Source organism: Lytechinus pictus, chromosome 11, assembly GCF_037042905.1.
Source record: "Lytechinus pictus isolate F3 Inbred chromosome 11, Lp3.0, whole genome shotgun sequence".
In the NCBI taxonomy this organism is placed as follows: domain Eukaryota; kingdom Metazoa; phylum Echinodermata; class Echinoidea; order Temnopleuroida; family Toxopneustidae; genus Lytechinus; species Lytechinus pictus.
In genome coordinates, this window is record NC_087255.1 from 2,737,442 (window position 1) to 2,758,951 (window position 21,510).

Consider the following 21,510-nt stretch of genomic DNA (forward strand, 5'->3'; position numbering starts at 1 on the left):
TCTTTCATCAGGCGTACAGAATGCTGCTGCTCGCCTGCTAACTGGTACAAAGAAATATGACCACATCACCCCTATTCTCACAGAGTTGCATTGGCTACCAATTAAGTACAGGATCGAATTCAAAATCCTCCTTCTTACTTTCAAGGCTGTGCATGGTGTAGCTCCAGGATATGTGACTTCCCTTATAGAACAGCGCCGTGTACGTCCTGGCTTGCGCTCATCTGGTACTGGCATCACTCTTCATGTACCCATCACACACCTAAGGGGATTTGGAGACCGTGCCTTTTCTTCTATTGCTCCACGCCTTTGGAACTCCCTCCCTTCTTCACTTCGTGAAAGTGATAGCATAGAACTCTTTAAACAGTCTCTCAAAACTCACTTATTTCGGCAGATGTGTAGTGATTAACCTATTGGATGAGCCTGCGCCTTTGAATGTTTTTAACAGATAAATGGCGCAATATAAATGCTGTGGATCAATCAATCAATCAATCAATATCAAGACCAGGGATAGTTGACAGGTATGCTATTATTGATTTATTTCGCGTTTCAAAATTCAATGTTATTTACATCCCTCTATCAATTTAAGACCTTGTTAAAGACCCACTTTAAAGTCTAGATATTCTACTCTGGGTATTAGTTGTTGATTAGTCTATATGGTGATGCACATATTTGCTTCAATTCCTTGTTTTGCTTTAAATTTAAGTTTTGGTAATTTATTTATTTATTAATATTACAATTTTGTTTTTACAATCCAGTAAATAGTCAGAAATTTGAGAGATTAGAAACATCTGCATTAAGCGCCTTACAAATTTTATAATTATTATTATATCATTATTATTATCACCATTATCATTATTATTATCATTATTATTATTATCATATTATTATTATTATTATCATTATCATCATTATCATTATCATTATCATTATTATTATTATCATTATTTTTATATTATTATTATTATTATTATCATTATCATTATCATTATTATTATTATTATATTATCATCATTATTATCATCATATTTAAGTGATTGAATAATATACTGGAAAATACAGGGTAGGCCTAATGCACAGATCTAGATTAAAATCAGTTCAGTAAAGAGATAAACAAATTGCAATTACTGAAGTCAAAATAGGCAGACACAATCAACAAATTATTTTTCATTGATGCATCAATTTTGCAAAGAGAACAATGGGCTCAACAGCCTTGATCAAAGCAGTGAGAGTTTGATCAACATTTCAAGTTCCGATAACATTTCCTTGATATTGATTACTGAGATTACTGTGGTAAATATGGAATAAAGCATCCATTTCATGATAAGCTCCCAAGGAGACCCCTGCACAGCTTCATATCTTCCTGTTAATGGTTCCTCGACATGGACGCAGGAGAGGATCAGGCTCATAAGAATCTTCGTAGTCTGTGATTTGTGAGCTCCTATCATCAATTTCCTCTTGAAGTCTTTGGCAGGCGATGGCAAGACGCTGTTTCTTGCTTTGATTCAGAACACGCCCCTAGAGGATAAAGATAAAAAAGATAAAGACAAATGATATAAAACTTCATGCGGAACTTCTCACTGCCTGGTAATTTGTACGTTATTCAGGGATTGCATTATAAACACTTTTCATCTTGTGGAATAGGCACTATAGATTTATCAACTTATCAAAATTTCATTATTTTGTTTCAGCAAGATATGCATCCTGTTTATGATTACAATAAAGTACTTACAATTCAGCTATGCTACGTGCTTGCATTAGTGAGATATGTATCCTCTTCATGAATTCCCACAAGCACTTCTTGAAATTTCACCTTTTCAGGTCGGTAGGACTATATCAAATATTTCATCGGTTTGTATTCGCAATACTTGTTTAAGTTAGATACTTATTGTGTTCATGATTACAACATGATTACAAAAAGCGCTTTGAATGTACTGTTTTGGGGTTTAATTCGCAAACAAAAAATTCAGCTCAAACTTCGTGGTCGCATCATGTGTAGTGATATCCATATCCTCTTCATTTTGAACTTTTGGGTCAGTATAAATTTTTTTTAAATTCACTTTGTGTTTCACTTTTGCATTTATTGAGTTACACAGCTTGTTCTGCATTTGAAAACATGCCTGAAATGTCCAGTTTTCGGATGAGAATATAAAAAAAAAAACGCTCATGCTTCAAGCTCTCATAATTTATTTTGAAAGATACCCATTCTTTTCCTGATTACACAAGGTGAATAGAATGTCCTGTGGATTAACTTGTCAACAAGAAGAAAAGCCTGGCCGTCGTACAGTTAGAGTCTTTGGTCAAGTATGAAGTCAGGATTCAGTACACTTATGTGCTCAAAAAAATTGATTTGATCCATCAATTTATATAAGAATACCTGAATAGCATAATGTTACATAATATTGGATGGATCACGTTCATTGCTCTGCAGTGCAATGACATTCTCCAGAGGGGTCCTCTCATAGCATCTTGACACAAAGAGTTACAATCCATCCGATCAACCTCAACTGTATGGAATTCCATTGATGTCATCATTTTTCCTCAGAAAAATTTGCAGTGTCCTTTGTATGCAAAGAGAAGCACTCTGAATTTTCTAGAAATCACTGAATGTATGAATTTACGCCATATCTAGAAAATATTTCGGAACAAACATGGATTTTAGATTTTGACATTGCTGGCTTTCCATAGCTGCGTTTGATTGGATTAATCGCAACTCTTTGTAAGACGGGCCCAAGATCTTAATTGCAACTATTCTATACACACTTTCCAACTGAATATTACAAGTACACAACTCCCATAACAATTATAAAGGGAATGAAAAGAATAAAGCAATTCTCTCTTAACTGAAGTTCTGTAAGAAATATTCCTCGCTCTTACTGTACATATATTATACTACACAAAGTATAATTACTGCAAATTATCACCGTATAACCTTACCAACTATTCTTTCATTCGGGAAAATCACTATGCATATGTATTTCACAGCATTTACAACATAAAATTTCATTATTATTCAGCATTCCATAAACTACTCTCTATTTCCTTCCTCAAATAAATAAGTACAAACATATCTCACAAAACTAATTGGTAAAAAAACTAATTGAGGTTTCATTCAGCATACATACCATAATCTATTGAACCATGTAGACAAAGTCATGAATTTCACATATTAATCTTTCTTTAACTCTTAACATGCCATACACACTACTAACCCAACGCCACAGTGCTAATCCGATGCTAATCCCCTGTGCCAGCCACAAAACCCCCCTGTGCCACATTGATTTGGGGATCACGAGTCGTATTCACTCCTTTCAATAGTCATGATTACAATTGCTTGTAACTCTCTAACGATTAGTTTATCCACAAAATATTGTGTAGTAAAGTTGTAGAAAATTTCATACCCCTTATAATGGTGTCCTCATTATATGGATTGGTTATTATCTTTACTGCTAAAATATGAGTTGTATCAAGTAGTTCTATTTTGTGGAGTGTTTTGTATGGATCAAAAAACCTAGGTCTCTTCCCTCTCGGAGGCGGAGCCATATCTTGTAAAAAATGTAGAAATACTCGAAAAAGTCGAATGTAAACCGCGTGAGTAAGTTGATCTGTCAGAAAGCAGAGTTCGCACTGCACACAATAGTGCTAATTACGGCGTGCATGCGATGCGCAATACAATGCAAAACGGCGTAACAATGATTGTAATTCCGAATGTGCGCAGTCATGCACGAAGCAGGCGAGGGTAGGAAACAATGCAAGCACAAAGCAATCAATAGTAGGCGTGCTAGCACGAGTGTGGCATGTTATAGTAGGATACGTAGCGTGCACGAAGCACTCAATGAGTTAAGGGGAAGTTAAATCTGGCATGAAGTTGGTTTCAATAAAAGAAAAGAAAAATAAAAGAGGTGAAAATTTTACAAAATCCCACTAAAGATCAAAAAGAGTTAACCGATCAGGCATGTGACATAAATTTCATAACAAGTTTCATGAACTAGGTCCATATACTTTCTAAGTTATGCTGTCACTTCAAAAACTTAACCTTTGGTTAAGATTTGATGTTGACGCCGCCGTCGTCGAAAAAGCGGCGCCTATAGTCTCACTCTGCTATGCAGGTGAGAAAAAAGTGCAATTTTCCAACAAAATTGATAATGAATGTATATGTGCATTCATGTAGTCATTAAACACATCATTTCGTACCCGTTTCTACAAGAAAAACATTTTCAGTCATCACGAACCATTACAAATTGAAAATTAATGGAATCATACAGGTATTACTTGACATATGGGTCAGCTGCTGGCATGTGGCATTGGAAATTCAAATCTTTGAAATTCCTCACTCTCTGTAAATTGTTAGATGGATTATTTTTCTACTTTTATCAAACTATCTATATCATCAGGGTGAACTTCCCTTTTAAAGGCACAAACTTACCCTTCTTGAGTCTACTATATTTAAAGGCACAAACTTACCCTTCTTGAGTCTACTATATTTAAAGGCACAAACTTACCCTTCTTGAGTCTACTATATTTAAAGGCACAAACTTACCCTTCTTGAGTCTACTATATTTAAAGGCACAAACTTACCCTTCTTGAGTCTACTATATTTAGAAATACAGTAGAGACCACACAGGCACCAATATTAGCAAAAAGGTAGATCATTGTTAGGGTCCATTTATGTAAGGTCTCTTGAGTCGTTTGTCTGCAATAAATAAACAAAATTATAAAACAAAATATAGTCGCTTAGTCTGCATCCACTTCATCTACTTTCCATTTAGTCTCATCCCACATGGTCTAATCCTACCTACACTGTAGTCTCATTTCATCCAATAAACATTTTTAATTGCCATTTGGCCTATTTACCAGTTTGTGTACTAGTAATCAGGATATACCTATTTCATCTAATAAACATTTGGTCTGACACCAATTAGTCTATTTGGTTAGATGAGCTGTTTTTAACAAATTGTTCATTTGACAAAGAAAAAATAATGAATATATATATATAGAAAACGGGTGTTAGGCGAAAGGATGTTATGTAGGTACAGTATTAAACCAAGATTAATTGTTCACAAAAACACCATTCATATAATGATAAATACTATGTTCAATGACCCTAAATGACATTTCACCTTGATCATAGTACCTATTTTGTACAAGATGATCAGTGATACTTGATTGCCCTTATGTCCACATTTCATGAACTATCCAATGATGGGAATTCAACAAATACCCCCAATATGGCCAAAGTTAATTGATCTCAAATGACTTTTGACCTTATCATAAGTAACCTCTTAGCCCACACACACACACATCTTTTATTTCAAACATAAGCATCTTAGCAAATTGATTTAATCTTTGTTCTGGAGCATTAAATTCAATCACAGGTATGGAATCCCCTAACAAGGAATCATTTCATGAAAGGACTTTTCAGATGTCTTATCCAACAGTCACTGAGTTTCTCAGTCAAACAAAATGAAGGAAAGTTGTAAGATGACAAAACAATGTTAAAACACTCTCCTGGAAGACAGATTCCCAAAACCCTTTCAACTCTTTGTTTATACACACAAAAACAAGAAATCCTTTTATGACAACACAATAGTACTGTGAATTATTGAATGCTACAAGAGCAAAGTTTACAAAATTGCAGCTTTTTAAAAGAAAAACATTTATAATCTTAAATAATTTTAATATTTCAAGCTAATGTATATACATGTATCAAGGAAATCAGATTTTTTTTAACTGTCTTGAATAACATCAATGACATCTTCTTTTTTTTACTAAAAGTAAATCTTTTCAAGATTTTTTTTAAAACTTACGAATTTGTATCACCAAGGATTGCACCAATAACAACGTTAGATATACCGATACCAATCATTTGGATTGAGGTTGCGATACCCATCGCCGTGCCAACCGTTGACTGAGAAACCACCAACGGTATGGAAGGCCAAAGACTAGCCTGAAATAAAGATCAGAAGTAACATAATCATAATCGAAATGTTGATTTATAAAAGACACTAATTCAACTATGTGACTAAAAGACAAACTCATTCTTTTGGAAGACTTTGTACAGGTAATCTTTGGGTAAGAGATATTGGTATCTGTGCATTTCCTATCACACTTACTCTCAAATTTAGATTAAAACTTTCTTTGTGCAAAAGTAAAAATATGAAAAAGGCTTGATATAACAATAATTTCATTATAAATAGTAGATTTTGTGCCTTTTTGAAATAAATATTATAAATCAATTGTGATGATTCACATCTCCAAATTATCTCACTAGCATAGTACGGCAGTGTCAAATATTAGACATCATCATGTCACTCTCATCTCTCTCTCTCTCTCTCTCTCTCTGCAAAATATTCAAAATTTAAAATATTGTCTATAAAAAAAAGAATATATAATTGGCAGGTGTCAAACTTATAAACATAACCATTCATTTATGCAAACAGAACAAAAAACACAGCAGCAAAAAGTACATGAACATCTACAAATTTAAAACCTGACATTAAATATTTCTAATTTAGTCTAGACATTTAAAAAATGTTTTAAAAGTGTTTTGAAGATATGGAGTCATTTCATGGAAAATTGAAAATGAAATGGAATGATTCTTACCGCAGCAAATGAGTATGTGATCCCTAACCATAATGTAGAAACAAGAGGAAAGACTGTAGTAAAGGCTAGGAGACCAAAGACAGGTAGGGTTCCTATAGCACAGGTGAGAGCTAAGATACCTCGCATACCAAATTTATCCTATAGATAAAACAAAATATGATTATTTTTTTTTGGCAAAAGGTGTTGTTTTTTACCTGATTGGTATTAAGTGATCTAAAAAAGCATGAATGCTTGACAGCAAGCAACCAGAGGACAGACGTCTTAAGGTCCTCTCCAAGGGACTTGGTAATGAGGATTCATGCCTTACCAAAGTACCAAAGGGCACTAGCACACCACTTTACAAGAGACAAGTAGAATTCTAGTCTTCAATCATATATGCCAAGGGGAGGGGATTAAAACTGGTTAACATTGAAGGCAATGTATCCACTATTACATGGCTCAGCATGGCAATACTATGAATAATTATAACTCCTTTATTTCTAACTTTGGTCCAACTTCCACCCTAATGCAATTGCAAAGTATCAACAAAAACCGGTGTGTTGGCTCAGTTGGTAGAGCGTCCATCTCACAACCAGGAGGTCGGGGGTTCAAACCCCGGCCGGGTCAGACCAAAGGACGTTAAAAGATGGGAGTTATTAATTCCCCCAACATGGTCTAAGTTCATTGACCCCAAATGACCTTTGATCTGGGTCATGTGACCTGTAACTCGGGCAGAATCTTCAGTAATACTTGATTAACCATATTTCCAGGATTCATGAACTAGGTTTGTACACTTTCTAAGTTATGATGTCATTTCAAAAACTTAATCTTTGGTTAAAGGTATTGTTTAACTTTGTGAGCAGCCAATTAAAAAAATTCTCAAACCAAGATGAAACATGTGTACAAGTGAATGTATTAGAACTAATAAACCCTGAAAACAACCATTATTGAGAATGAAAAGCTAAAACTACAAGGCAAACCCCGATTTTGTAAATAGGTGTCTAATAGACGCCTAAATAGTACACATAAGTGTATGGGATGAAAATAAGATGGTGTTTTCGGTCACTTTATATTTCAATTTTTGAAGCACTAAATAATTATTTTCGAACGCAATTTTTTCTGGGCTTCATTTTTGTAACATATCACAGACACAGGTGACAAGTGTGACCTTCTAGCTCAGATTTTTAAAAGTCAAATCAATGTTAGCCAATCACTTTAAGATTTCAATGTTGACGCCACCACCGTCGGAAAAGGGGCACCTATAGTCTCGCTCTTATATGCAAGTGAGACAAAAATGACCATGTAATTGTGTTGCTTTGCATGGTCAGCCCACCCACTTTAAAAACTGTTCTACGGCTCTAATAAAGATAATTTACAATATCTTGAATTACAAGATTTCCAGAATGGTTTACTGTACAGTGTACCGAGTCAGCCTTACATAAGTCAAACCCGGGTCATCTGATAGTTCAGGATCACTTACTATAAGTACACCAAGAAATGGTGAGAGAAGAAGGGATGCATCATAGACAGCACCAGCAAGATAGGCAGGTACAGTAGAATCAGAAGAGTAACCATATTTCTGCTGGATAAAATCACTACAAAGAAGATAAAGAAAGGATTATCAGAGCTGCTCACCCTTCTGCAACCCCCCAAAAAGGAATCATATTGGAAAAATAAAGGAAGCTCAAACAAAAATAAAGAATTTCTCAAAAGTATCCTTAAAACCAGATCTGCCTACCTCTTGGATGAATGAGAGACTGTATTCAGTGATCCTCAAAACTGTATTTTGAATTACTGACCCACAAATGACCTTTGACCTTTGGTCTAGTTACCTGAAATCAAATTCATCCACTTACCTAAACTGGTGAAACTTTTATGAAATAGAGACACATTTCTCTCAATAGGATATGATTTTCTTTTTTAAAAAAACACAAAAAATATAGTATTTTAAAATCAATGAAAACATGCCATAATATGGTTGCAAGAACAGTTATAATTATAAAAGTGTAATGGTTGGCAGGTCTGAATCATATTTTGGGCCTGTTAATAAAGCCTAGAATCAATAATAAATGCAAAAGAGATATTTGAAATCAGGCAATCCCATGCTAGTTTGTTACAAAAGATCTTTATGAAACAAGACCCTCTGCCATTTTTCATAAAATAGGCTATCAAGTGCAAGTTAAAACCAACAGGGTTTCGGGCATCTGATCACAATAAATCTTTCTTTTAAAATCATATCCAATAATTATTTATTCATAGCATCCACATCATAACAGATTCAGGATCCGCCAGTGAGGCATTCATACAATGAACTGGAATAGTGACAGTCACTTTTTGGAGGTTTACCAAAATTTAAAAGAGACTTTAAACTTTACTTTCCCAGGCCTAACGGTATGAGATGCAGTCTAAAGAATGAACCTGATGGGACATAACCCCTAAAATGAAAGATACAGAGCTCTCTGTTACATTTATTTCTGTGCTTTTCACAGAGTCTGGCTACTCCACATGAAAGTTCAAGACAGAGTCCCTTTAACCCTTATCTAACTGGGGGATCAATTTGGCCCCCCCCCCCCTCGATAAATTTTTTACTTTCAAGTTTGCACATTTTTCGAGACCAAATTTGCGGCCCCTGACACGGTTTCAAAATTACGCAACGTTTTGTTAGCGCATGTCAGACCCAAAATTGCTCAAAAACGTGATTCCGTGTACAAAGTCAATGGAAATTGTGTTTGCATTTTTTTTTACCACGCTGCTAGCTGACTTTTTACTTTCAAGTCTTGCACATTTTTAAAACAAAATTTGCGACCCACGACACGGTTCCAAATTTACACAACATTTTGTTAGCGCATGTCAGACCCAAAATTGCTCAAAAACTTGATTCCGTGTACAAAGTCAATGCAAATTGTGTTTTTCAACCAAAAATCTTAAATGTATGATTATTTTTACTTTTGTTAGTTTAAATGGATTTATTGTATGCTACTTCACTATTTAGGCGATCAGCGGCCAAGATATGAGGGGGTCAAATTGACCCCCCCCCCCCAGTATATATTGGTCTGAAAGAGCCCAGTTAATATAGAGTTACATGTAAACAAGTAAACAATAAAATAAGAATTACCTTGCATCAGCTACAAAAGGGAAAACACCATTGTAGAAGAACATGATAGAAAGAGCCAAGAGCCAGTATGGTAAAGTGAATTCTAAAATATCCCTTAGTCTCACTTTCTTTGAGTTCTCTTTCACTTCATCTTCCTGTCATAATAAAAATAAAAAACAAATGCCTTTAGATGAATTTGAAACACACTTATTAATTTTGTCATCATTGTTTACTTTTATCCAGTGGCAAACCTAGAAAATGTGATCGGGGGGGGGGGGCAAAGCTTTGAAGGAAAAAAGAAAATTAGAAGGGTCATTAACATTTTTGAAAGCCACTATCCCTTCAAAAATAATGTGAAAACAAAATGAAAGGTCAAAGGTCACCACCATTTCAGGAAGCACTTTGCTGAAAGTGAAAGTGTCTGGTGGAGCACTCTGTCCCCTGTCAGGTACAGAGCTTTTATCACAGCAATCATTCTACTTTAAATGCTTTGTCAAAATACATTATATTTAGCAATCAGAAAACATCTTACACATATTGTAGCCACTTTCCTATCACTGATATCCCATACATTTTTCCCCCAGGATTTAAAATGAGACGATTAGGTGTGATATCTATTTATCAATTGGCAAAATCACTTTTTCTGGCTTGCTGGGGAGGGAGGGGGGGGGGGTCAATCAGCTTTCCTAATTCCTACCTTTGTGTCATGTTTTCTGAGCAAGAAAAATTTACAGAAACAAGATATATCTGATAATGCTGCTCATCTAAAGAACTTGAACTCTTGAAATTAATGGAATCTGTAAGCTGATGTCTTATAGAGGAATTTCAGAGGGTAAACACATGAAGAAAAAAATAGGTGCTGCATGCACGATGTCTGCATGCTGGCTCAGTAGTTGAGTGCCTGCCTTATGAGCAGAAGGGTATATGACTGATCCCGGCTGAGTCATAACAAGGATTTTAAAATGGGACCCTTATTCTTCTAGCCAGGTGTTTGACATATTAGAATGGATAAAGGGTAAGAACATTATGTGACCAGCCACACAACAACCAACAATAAGTTGCCAGGAAAGGTTTTCTGTAAGTGGCAAAAACAATAATTTGGTCTTCAAAAAAGCAAAAATTTGAAAAATTATCTTATCTGAAAGAGTAATTCTTCTACCATGAACTGTCAAAATTTGAAGTTTTGAAATTAAATAAAAGATGAGGTACAAGAGTTTCTTTGTCAGTATGGGGGATCGTGGTCTCTTGGTTAAGACTCTCAACTTTCAATCTGAAAAACGTGGGTTCAATTCCAAGCCATGGCGTGTTTTCCTTCAGCAAGAAATTTACCAACATTGTGCTGCACTCAACCCAGGTGAGGTAAATTGGTACCAGCGGGAATTAATTCCTGAAAAAAGCTGTGCACACCGGAATCGGTAGACCAGCTTAGCTGGGGTAATATAGGAGCGCCTTGAGCACCTAGCAAGATGGATATGTGCGCTATACAAATCCTTTATTATTAGTATTCTTTTTGGTCTGCTTGGACGTTTCACAATGATTGCACAGTTCACACAATGCTTGGGTGAACCCTAAACTTTGTTTTCTTCTTCTTTGAATCTCTCACTGAATTTCTTCTCCATTCAATCAAGTACTTGTTTGGGTTACTGTTGACCAATTTTGACAAGTTATACATATCATTTTAAAGTTTAAGATGTAGTTTTTCAAGCTCAAAAATCACTTAATTCACTTAAATGTTGGTTTGGGAAGGTCAGGTCACATGTTATATTCTGCAGGGCTCACTACACGACCAGCTGATAGTGGTTAACCTAAACTGATATTACCATTTTTATTATCATTATTATTCAGGTAAATCAACATGGTCTAATTACCAGTCCAAGTTGTTTGACTCCTGAGGTATCCATGATGCTTGTTACTATGGCAGCGATGAAGCCAGTCAAGCAAAGTACAGCCCCACCCCAAAGGGTCCACATCAATCCCATGGTATCTTCAAACTCCTTGGTGAAGAAGAAATTCAGCACACTTCCCTAGATGGAAGTATTTCAAAACAAAACTTCATTTCATTAAATCTTTTGTTAACATATTTATTTTTGAGATACAGGATTACCAACTCTTATTCCTAATATGATTATATCAAAGACCACACATTTAAGAGCACACATTTGGCTTGTCAAATTTTTAATTTGTCATAAAGTTGTTCATCAATGAACAAGCTGCTTCATGATCCATCCCCCCATAAATATACATTTTTTTCAACATAAAAACTGCATCTATAGTTACATATGTCTAATCACAGTAGCCAAAGAAAGCAAAATAAAGCCATATAAAGCAACAGAAAATAAATATTGTCTCACCAGTCTTGAGAATGTCAGTGTTATTCCAAATGCAAAAGCCAACTCCTTGTTCTTGAACCAGAAAGCAGTAATTCTATTCTGAACAACTGTGGAGAAGATAATAAGATATTATTTACTGATATCAAATGTCTAATAGTATTTGAACAGGGGACTGTGGATGTTTGAGAGAAGTCCCAGTGCAACTAATTAATGCAGTACACGAGGGATTGCTTCAATTTGAATTTTGCAATATACTGAGGAAATTAAGCCTTATAAACATAACGTTTTCATCAATCCATAAGCTAATAGCACATCATCGCTGGTTAGGGGATTCACTTTCAATACAGTAAATCAAGACTGTTGGCTAAAAATTTTGAAAAGTAAACAGAGGTTAATTCACAAAGCATCCCACTGACAAACCTGGGGGCCATTTCATAAAACTGTTTGTAAGATAATAGCGACTTTAAGAACGACTGGTGAACCTTTCTTACGCACTTAACCATCACCAAGGAATATACCATTTACCACAAGAAAGGATCACCAGTCGTTCTTAACTTTAGTCGCTCTTAACTTACGAACAGCTTTATGAAACACCTACCAGCTGTCAGTCATACACAAATATTTCAGTAGCTACTAACAAATAGATTGCCAGGACACTCACTTGTAAGGGATCCATTGCCTGAACCGAATAGGAGACGACCAAAGAGCATCACAGGAAACATGGCTGATGATCCTTTGAAGCTAGCACCCAGGGCAAAGATACAAGACCCAGTCAAACATAGACCAGAGAATAGAAATAGACCAACTGATGATAATGATAGAGAGGGAAGGAGGAAAGCAAGAAAGAATTAAAAGTGATGGGAAATGGGGGAGAGGGGTAGGAAGAAAGGACAGACAATAGAAAGTGAGGAAGAAGCAGAAAAAAAAGAGAGGGAGGGGAAAAGTGGGAGGTAAGGAAGACTTTAATAAATGATAAAATTGGGAGGGAAGGAGAGAGGATAGGGAGGGGAGGATGGAAGAAAGGAAATAAAGAGATAACAGAGTGATAACATGAGAAAAGTGTGAGGAAGAAGGATGAAAAAATGTAAATGGGGAAAAATAATAACATCATGAAAGTGAGAAAAAGAGGGGGGAAAAGAATTAAAAAGTGAGTGATCATAAAGTGAGAGAGTGTGGTTAGAAAGAATGAGAAGAGGGTAGTGAGGATAGCAGGACATGAAGGAGAGAAGATGAAGCATGTTGTAAAAAAGGATAGATGAGGGAAGCAAGAAGAAATAATGTAGAGATAGGATGAAGAGAGGGTAGGAGGGTGAGAAAGAAAGAGAAAGTAAATATATATATGACAAATTGTTAAAAATAAACTCTCATACTGGTAACAACATGAAATAAAATAAAATATTTGCAGAATGGAACAAAACTTACATAGAATTATAAAAACTACAGATGAATGATATCTGTCGAACAATTTTTCAGGTAAAATTAAAATCACAGAGTAATTAGCAAATGAAGATCAGAAATAATTATTGATAAATACTTAACCGTTTATAGTTTGATCCCACATGTTGTTTTCTGTACACGTTAGCTTTACCAGGTAAAGCATGTGGGAATGAAATGAATAGAATTTCAAGCAGGCTTGGATTTTTTAATGAAATTTTCTTGTTCTAATTAAGCATTCTGGAGTATTATAAACACTTAAGGGTTGCTTCAAATCATTTCCTATACTCAAGCCACTACTAGAGATTGCAGGGATCGAATTAAGAATTCAAAGGGGGCAAGGCCCTTTTTTAATAAGGCACATAAAGGAAAGAGAAGATGGTGTAAGGGGCATCCAGGGTTATTGAAAATGGGCATCAATAGTAAAATGGTGTTTTCTATGGGATACATGAACTGAATTAACACACTACACCAAGGCCTTAGCCCAATAGAACACTTCAGTTTGGCATCAAGTCTACAAATATTTGATAGGCATTGGAGGGCATTAGATGGCCTTGGGCAGTTTTGGGCTGATACTAGCCCTTAGCTTGAATAAGGTATCTTGTCAAAAGTCACAGCGGCATCATTCACTTGGGAATCTCACAAGCAGCCTTTCATTACCAATGTTTACATTTCACCATGAACCAAGCAATGCAGAAAGCAGGAAAGTTGCTATGAACAGTGCCTTTTGGGCAGGGTTCTTACTAAGTCTTGGCACAGATTTTGACAAGGTACCTATACTGTTTAAAAGATAGATAAATCTAAATTCTATAGAAACTATACAAATATACTTTACAAGCAGTCCCTGAAAACTGGAGTAGAACTAAGGTCAAGTAATCATAAATTGACAAAGCATAGTTGAGATATGTTATACAAAACATCATCTTTCTAACCCCCCCCCCCCCCTCCAAAAAAAAAGGATCAGGAATGAAAAATACATGAATCTGTAATGTATACATGTAAGATCTCTTTTGAAAAGAAATGTCTCACCAGGATTTCCAACTTTATCAATGAGGAATCCAGCACCAATAACAACCACGGCATTACTGCAATAACAAAAGATATGAAAAGATAACATAGAAGGTATCATTGAATATAACTTGGTGATAATAAAATGGAAGGAGTAAAGAAAGAAAGAAAGAGAAAGAGAGAGCAAGAAGGAATAGAAAGTTTTTTTTTAGCATTTTGACATAAGATTTAATGCCCTCAATAATTTAATTACATTCTCTTTATATCTTCATTTTCAAAATATAGTACAGCCCTCTGTCTGTGTAGAGTATTTTTGTACTTTACTCAGTCCTGAAAAGTAAATGTGCGATATTGCACTGATGATTCTCAGTTAAATATGAATGAGGTTACATAAGGACAAGTGCTCCCTGTGCAAATTTTGGTCCTTTTAATTTGTCTCGAATTGACAGTCTTCAGCAATTACAAAAGATATGTGCATGGCTGATTTGTAACTAGTCAACCTACATTTCCTAGGAATTACCCCTATCTTAAGTGATCTGCAATACACTGTAGTTTCCAAGATTTTTTTCATTGTATACAAGGCACTAATTGGCTAAGCCCTTGTTATATTTCAGGGATGGTATTCTGAGATCAATTTTATCTGAGATAAAATATCTTAAAAACCAGTAAGATAAAATACCTTTAAAATCTCTCCGAATTGGTACTCTAATACCTCTGTAAGACACACATATTTTTGAAGCAATTATCCGATGAGAAATGTTTTATAGCACTCTCATCTCATTCAACCAATGAAAATCCATTCCGCCAGGTGTGGCAAAGGAGCGTGATTGCATCAATTTATTGAATTCAGATGCACTTACACTATACACTAGCGTGACTTTACAGAAATTTTTTTTTTCCAAATTACAATCCTCTCATCATTTTTATTAATTAATGTCAATATTAAAATAATTACAAGCATCATTTCAAAGACAATATTAGTCAAGAAAAGTCTTATGAAATAATTCTTTATTCTACAAGACCAATGTCAAGGTATTGCTTACAATGATTACACCAGTTTTCTTTCTCAATATTTCAAAATCTGGAGCTAATTCACCTAGAAACATGTATCGCTAAAATGAACAGAGACAAAATAGCCCCCAAACTATTTTATGGTTATTATATATTTCATTCAAAGTAACATGGGTGCAAGCAGATCATCCGTATTGCAATTGTGAGATATGCAATGGATATATGTCTACGCAGGCACTGCTCTGTTGCTTATCATCTTTAGATGCAAGATAAAATTTATTACAGATAGAAATTCATATTATATCTCTGATAAAATACCAATTTCATTTTAAAACAATAAAATATTTTAAAGAAAAAATCACCCCAGAATAATGCCCCTGAACTTTTACAATGCAAAGTCCACAGATACTTTGCTTCTTCAAATCCCTGTCTGTAAAACAAAGACTGCACTACATGTTGGAGACCAAGCATTTTCAGGTGCAGCCCTAAAATTGTGGAATAATTGGCTATATCAAATGAGGATTTCCTCATCAGTAGAAACATTTAAAATCAGACTAAAACATATATATCTAAAAAGTTTTTTTCCTTTTCTTTTTTATTTGATTTCCCAAGCATTTCAGGGTCTCTTACAGCACATAGGTAGATTTTCTGCTATATACAGTGTATTATCATTTATTTATATTATAAAAGATGTACATTATGACATAGATGGTGTCCTTCACACTCAAAATAACGAAAGAGTACATTATCTCATTTTCACCAAACAATTCACAAATTGATGTAGGAAAACTGCTGCCAGGTTAAAAGTTGCTATGTTATCAAAGGTCAAGTTCACCTCAGAAAAATGTTGATTTGAATCAATAGAGAAAAGTTAGACAAGCATAAAAGTTTCATCAATATCGGATACGTATAGTGACATTTTAAATTTTCGCTTGTTATTTTTCACAAAATAGTTAAATGCACAATTTAGTCACATGCAAATGAGAGAATCGCTGATGTCCTTCACTCACTATTTCTCTGTTTTTTATTGTTTGAATTATACAATATTTAAATTTTTACAGATTTGACAAAAAGGATCAACTTGACTGAACTATAAAATATTAAACAATGGTAATTCCACATGTTCAGGGCAATAAAGGAGAAATTAGAATATTCCATATTTCATATAATAAAATACAAAAGAAATAGTGAGTGAGTGATGTCATCAATTCCCTCATGTGTATACTGACCAGGATATGTATATAACTATTTTGTGAAATTAAGTGAAACTTTAAAATGTCATAACTATCTTATTTTACATCCGATTTCAATGAAATTTTCACTGCTATACTTGTTGGATTTTTCTCTTTTTATCTTAATCAACTTTTTGTTGGGGTGGACTTGTCCTTGAAAAAGGATGATCCCTTCTGATAAAGGGGAATTATTTCTTTAATGGAACTTACGTCCAAGCGTAAATTGCATACAGAAGGTTATATTGTACATAGGACATTCCTAATCCTTCTTCACAGTCTGATGCATTCCAGTGTACAGATGCATTATCGCATGTAAGGTTCTGTGAAATAAAAACAACATACATTAAAAAGGCATGAGACAATCTCACAACCACCATCAAACAAATAGGCCTACTCTTTTTATGTAATGTAGGTCCCACTGGTAGACAAGGGTAATTAAGAAAGATGAAAAAATGGAACACAACCTCAATTCAAAATATGAATATTACCTTATCAGAATTAAAGGAGAAGTGAAAGTCCACCCTGACAAAAAGTTTATTGCAAAAATAGCAGAAAAATACTAACAAATATTGCTGAAGGTTTGAGAAAAATCCATCAAAGAATGAAAAAGTTAATTATAATTATTTGATTTGTGACATCATATGCGAGCAGCATTCCTAGATAGTGATTGGTAAAGAAATCAAAGAAATGTCATTTTCTCAGAAAATTGAAAATGAAAAAGGTTTTCACTGTACCTTTTGTACATCACTAGACAAAACACTTCACATCCAATCATGAAAAGAAAACAAAAATAAGTCATCAGGGTCCATTTAGAAAAAAAATTAAATTCATGCATTTTATTTTACATAACATACACAGCTGATGGTTTATAATGACATCACAAATCTTATAATTCTAATAACTTTCTAATCTATAACAGATTTTCCTCAAACCTTCAGCAATTTTTTTAATTACTTTTTTCTGCTATTTGTTACAACAAACTTTTCTTCAGGGTAATCATCCCCTTTAAGACAATGTTCAGCAGATGTTATAAGGTCAAGTTCAAGAATAAATATGTATATTTATACATGTACATGAAGGCCTAACTATACAAACTTCAGATTCAGATTCGAGTGTATTGATAGAAACAATTACCTTGCATTGTTTGTACTGAAATTCATCCTGTCATTCAAGATGTTACTGTATCATTTTGTATCTTTTGGGGAGGGGGGGGGGGGGCTCTCCCCCATCTCATTTGTCTTCTCTATATCTTTTTTTCAATTCTTTAAACATCGCGCTGATTTCCGATCTTAGCAGAGAAAAAACGCAAGAGAGAGAGAGCCAGGGTGCCAATATATAGGTATGCCATTCAAAGTCATTATGGAAAGCAATATTAACCAAATTAATAGCAGGGTGCTACATAACTTTTTAGAAGCACTTGCCCAGTCGGGCAAGTAAATTTTTAAATAGTTGGAATATACTTGCCCAAAAATCTTTTTTCACTTGCCCGAAAAAATCCTTGAAAAAAAGTTTTAACTCTTCAAAAGAAAGGTTGGCGGTTTTATAAACCATTGACCCTTTTCTCTCTTTTGACATGAACTGATCTACCTTGTTATTGCATTTCTCTTCCAGAGTGATTTTATCTTGCCTGCCATGACCAAAATTAGGGACAATATCATATCATATCGACCCTAATTTTGGTCATTCTACTGTGAGAATTTTGCTTGCCCAATTCGGGCAAGTAGTTTTGGTCTTTACTTCAAAACACTTGCCCGACTCTAACTTTTACTTGCCCCGGGCAATCGGGCAAGTGCTTATGTAGCACCCTGTAATAGTAAGATTTAAGATTAGTTTTGACCCTCTCGGAGCCTCTCTTCATGCTTACCCCTTGAAAGACACCCTGTAACACACTAGGCATGTCAAAACAGAAGTATGTTCCAAATGTCAACATGCAGTTGAAGAACAGAACCACAAACCTGTAATAAGCTGGAGGCCGGAGGAAAGACAAAAAAAAAGAAACAATATTGTATTGATTATTGATTGAAGGGGGAAAATCAATAATCAAATTAAAAAACCTGGGCTTATCAAATATTGGATCTGAAGAAATAATAATCAGATCAAATAATGGTCTATTCAGATTTGACATGAAAATAGTGTAAATGCCAGTTCTGGTAATAATTTCAAATGCACACATAAAGAATCAAATTTTAGAAAAATAATCGTTTCTAGTTAGTAGTATAAATAAAAAATGTGCGCCAAAAGGATTCTGGTCTCTGGAAAAAATTATGTAGGCCAATCTGAGCAACATAAAGCATGTGTTGTGTTGACGTTGGTGATCATTTTTTTATTGTCGCCACTGCACTGCCTCTGTTCTGTAAGAAAACTGGCAACTTTATAGTCTCCGAGCTTTCTGCGCAATGCTGGGAAGACAAAAATGAAAGACAGAGAATGAAAATAGACTATTTTTTTTGTCTAGAATATATCACTATGGAGTACAAGTAGATACTGTATACTGTGTATTTAGACCGAAAGCTTCACTATCACAGCAAAGAAGTTTTTGATGGTTCAATTTGGTTGTTCCACTGCAACTGGACTACGGTATGTTGTAGGCCTCAGTAATAAAAGTAAAAATGTTTTACACTTACAGATTTGAGCTGTCTAGCAGCACGAGCATGGTCCATGGATGGTCATGGACAACTGCCAATGCATGATCAGAAGTATTCATAAAATCATAAACTGAGTCTGACTGAAGCTCAACATCGAGTTAGTCACTAGTAGTATGCCTAACTCAGGGACAAGGGTAGATTATGGTCAAAATATCTAGCAAGATAAATTGTGAAAACAGAAATTATGCACTTAGGCCTACCACAATTATATGGATGAATCATAACAAAATGGACGAACGAGACTGGGGTAGTAGAGAACTTTTCGGTTTTTTGAGGTTCCAGTCTGTGCCTCGATGTCAGGATTCTACCACTCGATAGACCTTCATCCATATATATAATCGTGGTAAGTGCATAATTTCTGTTTTCACAATTTATCTTGCTAGATATTTTGACCATAATCTACCCTTGTCCCGTGAGTATGGGTAAATACACGGTTACCTCGAGCGAAGTTTGTGCAGGCTCCACTCCACTTCACTACCGCTACACTACGCTTCACCTACCCGAACTTCGAGACCATGAACTCGATCGGATATTCCGAGTGACAAAAGGTGGGATTTTATGGGGAGAAAATACAAAATTCATGCAACATCACGATCTATACAAACAAGTACAACTAATATTTTTACTTTACACAAAGTTTCACTTCTTTTCCATGCTTCTATCAGTCTCAAAATTGATGATTTAGAGCCAACATGAAGTTCCTCACACGTAATAATTCGCTGCCGATTTCAGAACATCGCATGCGCGCGAGGGTCCGAGCTCGGACCAGACCCGGTACCTCCCGCATGCGATGTTTTGAAGTCGGCAGCACATTAATATTTATACGTGTGAGGAACTTCATGTTGGCTCTAAATCATCAATTTTGAGACTGATAGAAGCATGGAAAAGAAGTGAAACTTTGTGTAAAGTAAGAATATTAGTTGCACTTGTTTTTAAAGATCGTGATGTTGCATGAATTTTGTATTTTCTTCCCATAAAATCCCACCTTTTGTCACTCGGAATATCCGATCGAGTTCATGGTCTCGAAGTTCGGGTAGGTGAAGCGTAGTGTAGCGGTAGTGAAGTGGAGTGGAGCCTGCATGAACTTCGCTCGAGGTAATACACGGTGAGCTCCTGGGTTAGTATGCCTAACTTTAGTCAAAGACAATTTAACTTACATTTTGATGCGTGTAGAAGCACCATTTTTTCTGTCTCACTCTGACTTTTGTCACGACAAATTCAAAGAAGTTGGATTCAATTCAGATGTGTCAAAAAAAAATATGTCACAGCCACGCCCACGGGCACGGCTAATGTGGGTCGATTTCTCAATCTCACTCTCACTCTCAGTCTCAGCATCCACCACCGGGAGCATCCATTTCTGGCTGGCTTCTGCTATTTCTTGTCTTTGAACTGAAGTGAAGTTTGATGTAAGTTAAATCCAAAGCAGGCTACTGTCTTACTGGCAGAAATTAGCAAATTCGAGTTGTCCTACATGTATTGTAGGCCTAATAATAGTAATATTTATATAGACAGTCCTGGCTCAATCGAATAACAACAACGCTTACCGGACACAAGCGACAAGTCACAACATTAACAACGTTACAGCTTTTTGTGTCGCATGCACAGTTAGTAGCTCACAGCATCATGTGATCAAAAGAAAGTCATGTGAGCAGTCACCTGAGGTCATGCGTTATTAGTATATATCTCTATGTGCCAGTGGGGCCAGTGCCCCTGTAGGCCCGTATTCTGAAGTCGGATGGGTTTAAAGGAAAAGTCCACCCCAACAAAAGCTTGATTTGACTAAAAAGAGAAAATTCAACAAGCAAAACACTGAAAATTTCATCAAAATCGTAAGTAAAATAAGAAAGTTATGGCATTTTAAAGTTTCGCTTCATTTCACAAAACAGTTATAACTTATGCACATCTCGTTCAGTATGCAAATGAGGAACTGATGACAACACTTACTCACTATTTCTTTTGTATTTTTTATGATATGAAATATGAAATATTATCATTTTCTCGTCATTGTCATGTGAAATGAAGTTTAATTCCTCCCTGAACACGTGGAATTCCATTATTTTAACATTTTGTGGTTCAAGCAAGGGGGTCCTAATTGTCAAATTCGTAAAAATTGAAATATTGTAGGCCTATAATTCAAACAATAAAAAACGAAAGAAATAGTGAGTGACATCATCGAC

General features: G+C 35.2%; 1 protein-coding gene across 2 annotated transcripts; it reads right to left on the bottom strand.

Moving 5' to 3' along the window:
- Positions 1 to 969: 969 nt before the first annotated feature.
- On the bottom strand, positions 970 to 20,983 carry LOC129270687 (major facilitator superfamily domain-containing protein 1-like). Of its 2 annotated transcripts, none has more exons than XM_064106437.1 (13): positions 20,491 to 20,983; positions 18,553 to 18,653; positions 16,899 to 17,008; positions 14,467 to 14,522; positions 12,665 to 12,808; positions 12,025 to 12,110; positions 11,542 to 11,697; positions 9,695 to 9,828; positions 8,060 to 8,174; positions 6,601 to 6,738; positions 5,805 to 5,944; positions 4,576 to 4,690; positions 970 to 1,515 (listed from the first exon to the last, which is right to left on the bottom strand). In XM_064106437.1, exons 1-13 carry the CDS (start codon positions 20,513 to 20,515, stop codon positions 1,351 to 1,353), a joined length of 1,485 nt encoding a protein of 494 aa, XP_063962507.1. In that variant the 5' UTR covers positions 20,516 to 20,983; the 3' UTR covers positions 970 to 1,350. The 2 variants fall into 2 exon arrangements, with proteins under 2 accessions (XP_063962507.1, XP_063962508.1); XM_064106438.1 differs by having other exon boundaries at positions 1,261 to 1,515; positions 20,878 to 20,958.
- Between the last annotated feature and the right edge of the window lie 527 nt (positions 20,984 to 21,510).

Coding starts and splice junctions, on each gene's coding strand:
- LOC129270687 (XM_064106437.1), bottom strand. CDS start 20,515: ATGGTGCTTCTACACGCATCAAAAT. Junction 18,654..20,490: donor GCTTCTACACGCATCAAAAT/GTAAGTTAAATT, acceptor TCCGGCCTCCAG/CTTATTACAGGTTTGTGGTT. Junction 14,523..16,898: donor TATGCAATTTACGCTTGGAC/GTAAGTTCCATT, acceptor TTGTTATTGCAG/TAATGCCGTGGTTGTTATTG.